This window comes from Archocentrus centrarchus, chromosome 11 (assembly GCF_007364275.1).
Source record: "Archocentrus centrarchus isolate MPI-CPG fArcCen1 chromosome 11, fArcCen1, whole genome shotgun sequence".
NCBI lineage: Eukaryota > Metazoa > Chordata > Actinopteri > Cichliformes > Cichlidae > Archocentrus > Archocentrus centrarchus.
In genome coordinates, this window is record NC_044356.1 from 27,946,837 (window position 1) to 27,959,047 (window position 12,211).

At 39.3% G+C, this 12,211-nt stretch overlaps 1 protein-coding gene across 1 annotated transcript; it reads left to right on the top strand.

Annotated features, from left to right (window-relative positions):
- The first annotated feature begins 4,901 nt into the window (after nucleotides 1-4,901).
- LOC115788338 (CMP-N-acetylneuraminate-beta-galactosamide-alpha-2,3-sialyltransferase 1-like) lies at nucleotides 4,902-11,915 on the top strand. Its single transcript, XM_030741317.1, has 7 exons — nucleotides 4,902-4,971; nucleotides 5,300-5,558; nucleotides 5,655-5,851; nucleotides 5,951-6,130; nucleotides 9,324-9,369; nucleotides 9,456-9,575; nucleotides 10,281-11,915. The coding sequence occupies exons 2-7, from the start codon at nucleotides 5,322-5,324 to the stop codon at nucleotides 10,488-10,490; spliced, it is 990 nt and encodes a 329-aa protein (XP_030597177.1). The 5' UTR covers nucleotides 4,902-4,971; nucleotides 5,300-5,321; the 3' UTR covers nucleotides 10,491-11,915.
- Nucleotides 11,916-12,211: the final 296 nt, after the last annotated feature.

A 12,211-nucleotide genomic window follows, 5' to 3' on the forward strand; every position in this document is an offset into this window, starting at 1 on the left:
ACCAACGCACTTTCAAGTGTCTTTAAAAACCTCTGAATGAATCATGAAAGCCATTTTCACACATGAATTCTGCACACAGTGTCCAGTGATGGTGTCACAGCAGCAGCAGCCATTTCATAAAGGTGAGGTGTTCATATGAATTAATGTGTGTGCTGTATGCTACCCCTGGCTTAGACCAACATACACCACACTTGCCTGTACATGTAATCTATTAAGCTGCGGACACACTGGAAGTGAATCATAGTGATTTGGCGACCAGAGACCATAATTCATAGTCGAGGTGTGTGTGTGTGTGTGTGTGTGTGTGTGTGTGTGTATAACGTATTACTGTTTATAAACAAATAGGAGGGATTCTCAAAGTGTGTATCCAAATCTGTCTTTTTACCAAAACATTATTATGATCTGAAGTTTACTTTATTGCTTTTTTCCATTTCTGCCTCTTAATGCCCTTCTGCACTGAATATTCCAAGTACCTGGAACATTATACAGCAATATGATCAATATTCACCCCAAAATCAGAGGAGCTGTGTCCATTTGAAACAACAGCAGTCACCACATGAATTACTTATGAATTGTCACAGAAATTGAGACAAGGCTGGTCGTATTTATCAGTATCTATAAAGTATGTTTGTGTGTGTTTGTGTGTGTTTGTGTCAACAAGACCAACTGAACATTTCACCTGATGACAGAGAAAACACTCTGATATGCAGTAATTTCTGTGTTTGCCATGTTAGCCACATTGTTTGACAACATACACATGAACTACACTCTCCTAATGCAAATGTGGTGGACATTTCCCGAATCTCAGTAGCACATTTGCATTCTAACATGCAGATTCACCAGGTAATGGCCAGCAAAGTTCATGGCTGGAGTGCATGTATGAAAACAACAGCTCCGTGTCTTACCTCATTTATCCTGCTTCCTGTGATTGCTTCAGACCTTCTGTCTGCTAAATTTTTTGGCAATCTTGAGAAATGAAAAAACAAAAGGTTAAGGGTGGCTGCCCTCTCCCCTAGAGATAGGGTGAGGAGTGCAGACATTCGGGAGGGGCTCAAAGTTGAGCTGCTGCTCCTCCACACGGAAAGGAGCCAGCTGACATGGTTCAGACATTTGACTGATGTCTCCTGGGCACCTCTTGGGTGAGGTGTTCCAGGCATGTCCTACCGGGAGGAAGCCCCCGGGGCAGACCCAGGACACTCTGGAAAGATTATATCTCTCGGCTGGACTGGGAACACCTTGGGGGTCCCCCTGGATGAGCTGGAAGACGTGGCTGGGGAGAGGGAGGTCTGGGCTTCTCTGCTTAGGCTGCTGCCCCCATGACCTGGCCCTGGATAAGCTGAAGAAATTGGATGGATGGATGGGCACAGCAATGATTTCTGTATATGCTGATTAAGAAAATGCCAAAGAGTTTTCACTCAAGAAGTGACAATTTGTGAGGTGACTTTTTTCCTCAAAGTTCTTAGTTTTCTCAGTCAAATCAAGTGGATTTACAAAGTCCTCTTAACCGTATTAGAGAGGCCACCAAAATACAGCTAAATAACCAGTGAATAAAATACAGTGTACTGGTTTGTAAGTTCTGAGACAAGGCCAAGGCAGGCCTAATTTTCTGAAATCAAGTTCACTTGGGAACAAACTTAATAATGTTAAGACATACCATGCAAAACAAAATGCACTCTTTCTCCGCTTATTTTTCATGTAAGCCAAGCTGACTTAAAGACTTGAAGGTGTCATGGCCAGCAGGTGGATAAAGAAATTGCAGAGATAGTCGGTCTGTGGCTGTAACAGGTGGAGGAGAGGTGGTAGAGACTGTTGGAGAGGTGCCTCTCTCTCTTCTTATTCTTTTGGAAGGACAGGGAGTGTGGAAAAGAAGGAGAGAAAGGAACAATATTAAAAACAAAAACTTTCTCCGCCTGCTCGTCTGACGGCATCTTTGGATGCTCCTCTGTGATGGTATCTGGTCGCTTGTCAGTAAGGGTCTCTGGATGCTCGTTAACGAGGGTCTCCATCTGTTCTTCAGCACAATTCTCCTTGATGGCATTCTCAGGCTGCTCTTCAGTGAGGATCTCTGCCTGTTCTTCGATGAGGGTCTCCGCCTGTTCTTCGATGAGGGTCTCTGTCTGTTCTTCAGCACAATGCTCCTTGGTGGCCATCTCAGGCTGCTCTTCGGCTCTGTGTGGGGTGTCGGGTTGCAGTGGTGTGTCGGTTCCTATGAAACACATTTACTTACATAAAAATCTGCACATGTCAAAGAAAAGTGCTCGTATTTAACAGTCATCACAGGCCCATAGGGTCTCTCCTCCAATCGTTATTTAATTACTTTACAATACAAAGCACCTTGATACTTGAAATGCTGCTGAATAAATCAAATGTAACTGAACTGAAGGAACTGTGGCCACAAAAAAAATGTCACTCTTACTCAAGATTAATTCATAAACCCTCTGCATCTTCTCCAGGAAATTTCTTGTAGTAGAAGTGGGGTCCAGATGGGTAATACTTTCTCCTCATGTGAAGCCTTTTTTTTTTTTGCCAGTGAGCTTGTAGCCTCAAGTTTCCACAGCTGAAATGAAAACAGTTGGCACAGATTAAACCCACTGTCTCATTAGAGCTCAATTACTTGTTTATCTTTAACAAAATATAGATTGAACATTGCCACAAAATGTGGCAGTGGAACAGTGGGTAGGTGCTCGCCTTGCAGCTGGAAGGTTGCAGGTTCGAGCCCCTGTCCCTGTGCTGCGTTGTGTCCTTGGGCAAGACACTAAAACCACGGTAACGGTAGCGCCGGTCTCTGGCTGCGTGACCGCAGATGCTCATCTCTGGATGAGTGATCTGGAACGAACATTTCGTTGTGTGCCTTGCGCACACAATGACAATGAGTTGAATCTAACATCTAAACAGATATAGCTTCTTTGATATATAATTTTAAAAAATTAAAAAGAAATCTTATGAAAATTATGTATGATGCCAGCAACAGCTCACCATACACGGGTCAAGTCAAAGTAGGAAGGCAAAGGTAGCAACAGGACTTTCTTTGTAAAGCTCAGATCAAGTTGTGCTCATTGACAGATGGACTTTCAGTTCATTTCACTTAATGCTAACGTATGAAACATGATTTTTGCTCAGTGCAATATGGGCAGAATCAGTTATCTGGCCACCATCTCTGTTTTTCAGGACAGCTTGCCCCCACTGACTATCCTGTTATTTTTCTTTTTTGAGGCACAGGCTTCTGTAGCAGAAATAACAGGTTTTTCTGCTTGCATCTGGCAGGGCCTGAATTTGGGGCATGTCAGGTCATGTTGAGACAAGGACTAAAGCACCCAAAAATATATGAACAAATGGCAACTTACAACTTAATTAGCTCACTGACAAAAAGATTAAAATAGACAAACAACAAAAAAATAAATGACAAAGAAGTAAACAAAGGGAGAGGGGACTGACAAATAAGAATGGCAGTAAGACCAGATAAATAAAACGTCACTCTTAACAGGGCCTTTGGGGTTTTTTTTTCAAAAAGCAGAAATCAGATGGGATATTGAACTGATTTTGACTGTTCTGCCACAAGTTGGACCTGCATTTAAAAAAAATTGTAGGAAAACTGTACAAATAAATATATACATTAAATTCTTAGTGATGTGAACACATCCCGTCATTCAGCTGGAAAACAGAAAGTTAGATAAAAACAATATACAGCAGAGGGACCACTTGGTCAGCTATTTAATTATTGTGTAATACTGAAAATTATTAATCAAAATATGAATTAATCTGTATTTATTATTCTTATTATGTAATATTGCAGATAACATCTGGACAGATTTTGAGCATCAACCCAATCTGGCAACACTGATCCTCATTAGAACCCTGAAGCTTTAAAGATTGGCAGCAGCAAAATGCTATTAGCTGCTAAAATGTAGGTAAGGGAAAGTACATGAATAAGCACTTCTCTGCAGCTGGACCTGGATGTTTATATGTAATAAAAAAAGATTTTTAAAACTCTACAAATTCAGGTTTTCACATCTGACATCACTGACACTGATTTAGAATTCAAAAAAAAAAAAAAAAAAAGTTGGTCTGAGTGTAATCTTAGATAAACAGTGCACATATTCTGGCCCACATGAAAGTTGTCCCATTTTTACGGTTCCAAGAGCCTGATTATCCAAAGCAGATGGTAAAGAAGGCTGCATGTATCAGAAGCTGGACAAAATATGTTAAAACTCAAGCCGAATTAATGAAACTGTTAAGAATTTATAAATCTGCCAACTGTAAAACAGATTGTAGCACATTTTATATAAACTATTTATTAAAGTCAGCCAGTCTCTGGCTGTGCCATTACCCAGCATACAAAAGGAATTGTTTAATCTGCTGTAATTTTTCACTGATGCAGTGATTCAAATGCCTCTAATCAGGTTAGCATGGTAACCACCAAACACCAGCCATCTTGCATACCACTTTGTACCGTGAGATGGGATAATGAATCAGTGTAGTGTCCAAGTTGTCTGAGCCCAGCCCGAATGAGAGGAACACGTGACACTGACAAGTGCTGTGATGCTGAAGTACAGTATGATAATTTATACTGTATATCCATTTCTTGTTCTTTGTGTATTTTTTCGGCAAATAAATTGAATCTAAATAGAGCTCAAGGGGTTACTTGTGGTCACCTTGATAACCTTTCGGGATCTCTTTGGAAAGGAATTTTCTTAATTTGTATTGATTTGTACGATTCTTCAAAAAGTTGTGAACAAAATACGGTTTAATGTTGTCCTGGTAGGACTGGCATTTCCTTCATGAACTGACAGAAGCAGTTTCCAAAAATGAACAGGGGCACATGAGGAAATGGGTAAAAACCACACCTCTCTGCACCTTTGCTGGGGAGGAAGGTGGCTTTTTGTCATGCTCACTTGTGAGTTAGTCACTGAAAACGCTGCAGCCGGTAATTTCAGTGCACGGTTATATGTGCATTACACGAAACTAAATCGGGTAAGGCATATATGTACATCTACAGGGTGATATTTAAACAGACGATGCGCTAATGACGTTTTAATCTTCGCTGGTTTTATTTTCTTGTGAATAAATATGAATATTACCATGGAAAGCGACAACTGTGCTAAAATGTTAATTTGTAAAGGCTTTACAATGCCGAAAATGAAGAGTTTCTTTTCTTTTCTTTTTTAAAATGACTTTATATAAGTGGGATTTAAGTTAAAATGCCTCCTTACAGCGCAGTATCGGTCCCGTCGCTGATCATGGCTGTTATATAAACATTATGACTTTCCTCATTGTGTGCTTAATCTGTGTGTATCTCCAGGCACTCTGTCTGCAGGTTAACAATGTTGCGCAGTCGATCATCAAGGATGATTTTAAAATTGAAGATGTTGGTTGTCCTGTTGTGCGTCGCTGGCATCGGCATGTATTACCCCTTTACTGTTCCCGACCAAAGGCTGTGCGCTTGTGCAAAATGTTTATCAGAAGATAAGGAGTTGCTTCTTCTGAGAATGAACCATAGTTATCGGCCATTTTTGACTCCAGACTTTGTCCTCTCACAAGATGCATTCAACTGGTGGAAGGTAAGCAGTCACCAGCGTGACTGATCTGAGCGTGAAAATGATCTTGTGGTACAACTGAAAACTGGTCTAATGGAGTTTGTCTGGTATGTTTGGCAGCGCTTGCAGAATGAAAAACGGACCTACAAAACCTATAAAATAATAACGAACAACATCTTTAAAATGTTCCCACGGAATCCAGACATTATACAACCCAAATCTGACCGCTGCATAACTTGTGCTGTGGTGGGGAATTCTGCTAATTTAAGAGGATCCCATTACGGCCCTCTGATAGATTCACATGAAATTGTCATAAGGTACATTCCCAGCCAAAGGAAGTATTCTTTAAACATTTACGCCCCCCCCCCAAACAAAAGATTCAAACTGATTGAAATATATTCCTCTGTACTTTTTAGAATAAACAGAGGTGTCACCAGAGGCTTTGAAAAAGATGTTGGGAATAAAACAACTCATCGTGTCATGTATCCAGAGAGTGCTATGGATTTAGACAACAACACTCATTTAGTGCTGGTTCCCTTCAAGATGCAGGATATCGAGTGGCTCATAAAGGCCTTTACCACAGGTTTTAAGGGAAGGTGAGTTATATTTTTTCTGGTCTCTACATGCATGGCTTTTTTAATTTTTTTTTTTGTCTCCTTGTGCATGCTTATGTGTTCAGTGTATAACACTGGTTTCCTCCCACAGTCCAAAGACATGCAGTTACTGGGGTTATGTTAATTGGTCCTCCTAAAATTGCCCATAGGTATGAATGTGAGTGTGAATGTTGTTTGTGTTGGCGCTGCGACAGGCTGGTGACCTGTACAGGGCGTGACCTGCCTCTTGCCCTGTGCCATCTGGAATAGCAGGCTTATCCTGCTGCCACAGCTAAAACTTTTTAAATTTTGCAAATTAAAAAAAAAATAATCAAATAACGAATTATACTATATTGTTATTAATAAAGCTTCCCAACAATAAAAAGGAATTAATGTCCAGGCACAAATTCAATGTAATGAACGATTAATTATAATGTATTCCAATACACTGCAAAATGTACATGAGTTCTCATAAGTGCTTTTATTATAATTAATTCAAGCATGCTTTTGCAGTATTCCAAACACAGAACTTTATGTACACAGTTCAAAATATTAAGTTAACAGAATGATTCAGACTTTTAAGTTAGCACAACCTATTTTTTCTTAAGTTGAAACATTGAGTTAGCAGACCTTATTATAATTGTCCGGTCAGCTTATTGTATCTCTTTGGGGTCCAGTTGGCTAGGGATAGGAATTGATAAGAATTTAGCGTTTTCGATTCCATTATTGATATCAATTATCGATTTGATTCCTTCTCGATTCTCTTATCGATTCTCATTGGGTTAGTGAATAAAATATACCACAAATGGGTTGGTTTGCATTAACCCTTTTTAATATAAAGTAGATCAAAATTAAAACTGGTATGAAAAATAAGAATTCCTCTTTCAAAATTAATACTATTAATATTTTAATGTTTTAACATAAAATATAACTGCAAGGTGTGCGAAAACCAGCCTCTGAGCCAGCCAGACTCTGGCAGCCCTCATCAACTAAATGTTACAGGACATGGCGATTATTCTTACAGTATAGTGAAAGCAGTACAGCCAAACAGGGTTGCAACTATTGATTAATCGAGTGATCTGATTAGAAATACATTTTTCGTCATAACAATCCATTTGCATATTTTAGCTTACATACTGCAGTTTTTTTTTGTTGTTGTTGTTTGTTTTTTTGCTGTGTGACACAAACAGCGGTGGATGGAGCAGCTACAAAGTTTTCTTTTCTTCACGTTGAATTCAATTCAATTCAATTTTATTTATATAGCGCCAAATCACAACAAACTGTCGCCTCAAGGCGCTTTGTATTGTGGGTAAAGACCCTACAATAATACAGAGAAAACCCAACAGTCAAAACGACCCCCTATGAGCAGCACTTGGCGACAGTGGAAAGGAAAAACTCCCTTTTAACAGGAAGAAACCTCCAGCAGAACCAGGCTCAGGGAGGGGCAGTCATCTGCCGCGACCGGTTGGGCTGAGGGGAGAGAAAGACATGCTGTGGAAGAGAGCCAGAGATTAATAACAATTAATGATTAAATGCAGAGTGGAGTATAAACAAAGTAAATAAGGTGAATGAGAAACAGTGCATTATGTGAACCCCCCAGCAGACTAGGCCTATAGCAGCATAACTAAGGGATGGTTCAGGGTCACCTGATCCAGCCCTAACTATAAGCTTTATCATAAAGGAAAGTTTTAAGCCTAATCTTAAAAATAGAGAGGGTGTCTATCTCCCGAATCCAAGCTGGAAGCTGGTTCCACAGAAGAGGCGCCTGAAAGTTGAAGGCTCTGCCTCCCATTCTACTCTTAAGTATCCTAGGAACCACAAGTAAGCCAGCAGTCTGAGAGCGAAGTGCTCTGTTGGGGTGATATGGTACTATGAGGTCTTTGAGATAAGATGGTGCCTGATTATTCAAGACCTTGTATGTGAGGAGAAGAATTTTAAATTCTATTCTAGATTTAACAGGGAGCCAATGAAGAGAAGCCAATATGGGAGAAATCTGCTCTCTCTTTCTAGTCCCTGTCAGTACTCTAGCTGCAGCATTTTGGATCAGCTGAAGGCTTTTCAGAAAGCTTTTAGGACAGCCTGATAATAATGAATTACAATAATCCAGCCTAGAAGTAATAAATGCATGAATGAGCTTTTCAGCATCACTCTGAGAAAGGATGTTTCTAATTTTAGAAATATTGCGCAAATGCAAAAAAGCGGTCCTACATATTTGTTTAATATGTGCATTGAAGGACATATCCTGGTCAAAAATGACTCCAAGATTTCTCACAGTGTTACTGGAGGCCAAAGTAATGCCATCCAGAGTAAGTATCTGGTTAGACACCACGTTGGCACTCACGGATCAGGTGGTTGATGAAGGTCCTCCAGCTGTTTCAGAGTAAAGGTTTTCGCTGCTGCTTTGGACGCCAGAAAAACGTTTCCTTTCGCTCCATCCGAGCTCACCGTCTCGCTCCGCCTTTTTGCGCTTGCTGTGTGTGCACAGACTGCACGTAAAACAGTTGCTGCTGCTGTTGAAACACTGTGAAGTTAATTTTGTAATGATTTTTATCTTGACTCTTCTGTCTCCCCTGTTGGATATATTCCGAAGCAAATAAGGCGCGTGTGTGATGTAATCACGTAAATGCATCTTCAGGTCAGTGGAATCGATAAGCGGAATCGTTAAGCAAGCAGACTAACGATTCCAAGGAATTGAATTACTGGGAACCGGTTTTCTACAAAACCCGGTTCTTGATTCCCATCCCTACAGTTGGCTCAATTGTTAGAACATTTAAAAATGAATTGAGGTTTTGTAGTTGTTGCTCCCATTTGCCCTCGATTGTTTTGCCGCAGAGAATTTACATCAAATGCAAACACCCAGTGCGAGTGCATGAATATAATAAGTATGCAGATTAAAAAGCATTGGCTGATTTCTAGGTCAGAGACAAGTTGAATTCCTGCCTTAAACTGTGACATTGGCCTTTCCTTCTATACACCAGTTTGGTCTCCGCAAGGAAACGCATTCCAGCGAGCTACTTATAAATTCATTCAGAAAATTAAGACTTATTCACGTGTTTGCTGTCCTCCTTTTTTTTTTTTTTCTTTTGGCATGTGAAGTACAAACGTAGGCTTACATATAATGACAAATCTATTCATTAGCTTTCTTTTTGTTTAAATATGTACTTCATTTTTCCCCATGTCATGTTGTTTCTAACAGGTCATATGCTCCAATAAAATCAAAGATCAACGCTAAGAAGAATTTGGTGAGTAAATTCAATGATGGACTTTCATGTTGGGAATGGTAAATGTAAACAAAATAAGTTTAAAGGCTCATTCTGATTTATAACAGATCATGGTGCTAAATCCAGGTTTCATGAAGTATGTTCATGAGGTTTGGCTGCAACATAATGGAAGCTATCCATCCACTGGCTTTATGACTTTGATTCTTTCACTGCACATTTGTGATGAGGTAAGTTCATTCTTTTGTGAAGTGTGCAGAGTTTTCAGTTTGTGAAGTGCTGAGCGGATGTAATAAAATATTTTTGTTATTGTCTTACAAGCTGGCCCATATCATGCTTTGCTGAACTGTTCTATTTTTGTGTGTTGCCCTCTTATATAGGTATGCATTTCAAAGGTTTTTAACAAAACAGAGAAAAAATACTAATTCTTCGGTGACGATCAGGACAGGTTTACACACAAAAAATTCAAAGAACTCTGGTTAAATTCTTGAATAGTTAAGTCTCCATTCACACGCCCCGTGTAAAGTTAAAGCTGCTGGGAATATTTCTGATGTGTCCCTTTCCTAATGTGACTACACTAAAAGAAAGAGGACAGAAACTTTTCCGCTAAACCTCTCAGTAAGAGGATTTGTGGTTCTGGACCATAAGTATCAACCCACAATGGATTCTGGGAGACAGTGAGACAAACAGTGAGTAAACCTGTTGTCACAGTGAAGACGGACTGAACTGTGTTATTTTGAGATTCATTTCTTTTTTAATTCATGGTGTTCAATTCAGTGCTTTTTATGTGCATTTGCTTGCCCAGTTAGCTTAATAGCTCATTTCATGTGAAAGCTATGGACCACATTTTTTGCTTAGCTGCCGCTGTCTGTCTGAAGTTTGAATACAAAAGTGATGTTTTGAAAATTTTTTTCATGTTTCTTTTTGTTTGCTAGGTTGACGTGTTTGGTTATGGAGCTGACAGTGATGGAAACTGGAGTCACTACTGGGAAATACTTGAAGACAAAACGTTAAGAACTGGAGTACATCCTGGAAATTATGAATATGCAATCATCCAGCAGTTAGCTCAACATCAGAAAATTCAGTTTCATACCGGCCTAATAAAACCAAAGAGACCAAATGCAGCACGCTGGCGTGGTGGTTAGCACTGTTGCAAACCCAGAACCTTCTTGCCTCACAGCAAGAAGGTTCTGGGTTTGAATCCAACATCTGGACAGGGCCTTTCTGTGTGGAGTTTGCATGTTCTCTGGGTACTCCGGTTTCTTCCCACAGTCCAAAGACCTGCAGTTAGTGGGGTTATGTTAACTGGTGATTCTTAGTTGCGCATTGATGTGAACAGTTGTCTGTCTCTCTGTGTTAGCCCTGTGACAGGCTGGCAACATTTCGGGGTGTACCCTGCCTCTCACCCTATGACAGGTGGGACAGGCTCCAGCCCCCCCTGACCCTGGATGGATGGATATGTGTTTGAATGCAAAAATATCTCAGGAGGGACAGTACTGACCTGAGGCCAAATGTATGAATATACAACTATAGTTTCTTTCCTACAGAGATAACTCAAGCTGATATTGGGATTTGTTATGAAGCATGACTATTAATCCCTGGAGAACAAATCATTGGACATGTGCAGTTTTGACATTTCTTTCCTAATCCATGACCTAATTTAACTTTTGTATATTATGCAAATGCACTCAAAGGACAGAAGTCAGTGTTTTGTATTTTGCTTTTGTTTATTTCATTGGGTTTTGTGACGTTTAAAGAAGAAATGAAATATGATAGCCTTTGAAAAGTGCTTATGAGTTATTTGAACATAGAACATTTAATGACATTTAGAAATCAGATATTTGTAACTATGCTAACAAATGACAGAAACGGCACTTTATTTGAAGCTTTGAAAGAAATGCTTTCCTAAGTATGATTATGCTAAACAGCTGATCAGCACAACCACAGGAAGACAAGTCATTGAAAGCAGATCTATGTATCTTATAAATATGGATTGATAACCATGTATATGTGTTTAGTATGTAAGGAACATTTTACATTTATGGCTAAATCACTTATTACAGACATTATGTTTAATTCATGCAGTGTTATCTTCAGCATTTTTTAATGCAGCCAGCAAATATTTAGATATTTAAAATTTTTTAAGTACTGGTTAATCTCCTTAAAATTGTATTACACAAGTGCAGAACCATTTTGTTTTCAATGTTCTTTTTTTACTCATAGTTCTTTCTTATTCTTCTGAATATCTCAATAGCTATGAATTATTGTTGCATGCAAAACTAGCAATTCTAACAAAATGCTAACAAAATAAATGAGAAAAGCACAGATAAACTGCTGTGGTAATTTGAAAATAGTACTGAGTTCAGGTATGGACATAATTTATAGTGGGGGATGGTCGGGATGTGACTGATTTCCTGATATTGTCCCCATCACTACTGTCGCACCTGCTACTTCCTCCTGGAGAGGATCATGCACAGCAAATTATTATTATTTTTTTTATTAGCTTAATGTAGAACCCCCAGATTTGAGAATGATGTACCTTGATACCTTGAGACGACTGTTTGTAATTTTGTGCTTTATAAATAAAATTTAACTGAATTGAATTGAATTGAATTGAATTGTAGTATAACCCGAGGGACGATACATAGAAATGGCGAGATAACAATAAACTCTGGATGTTGTAAGGTAAGGGTGGTCTTTCCAGCTGCATGGGTTGATGCAACTACCAAAAAAAGAAGTAAACAAGGACAACAAGAGACAATGACTGAGCCTGAGGTTACAGACTGATGTCTGATTGAAGACTGCTGCTCTGGAAGAGCAGCCTGCCAAAAATGACATTTTTCCTTCTTCATAGGACATCTACAGA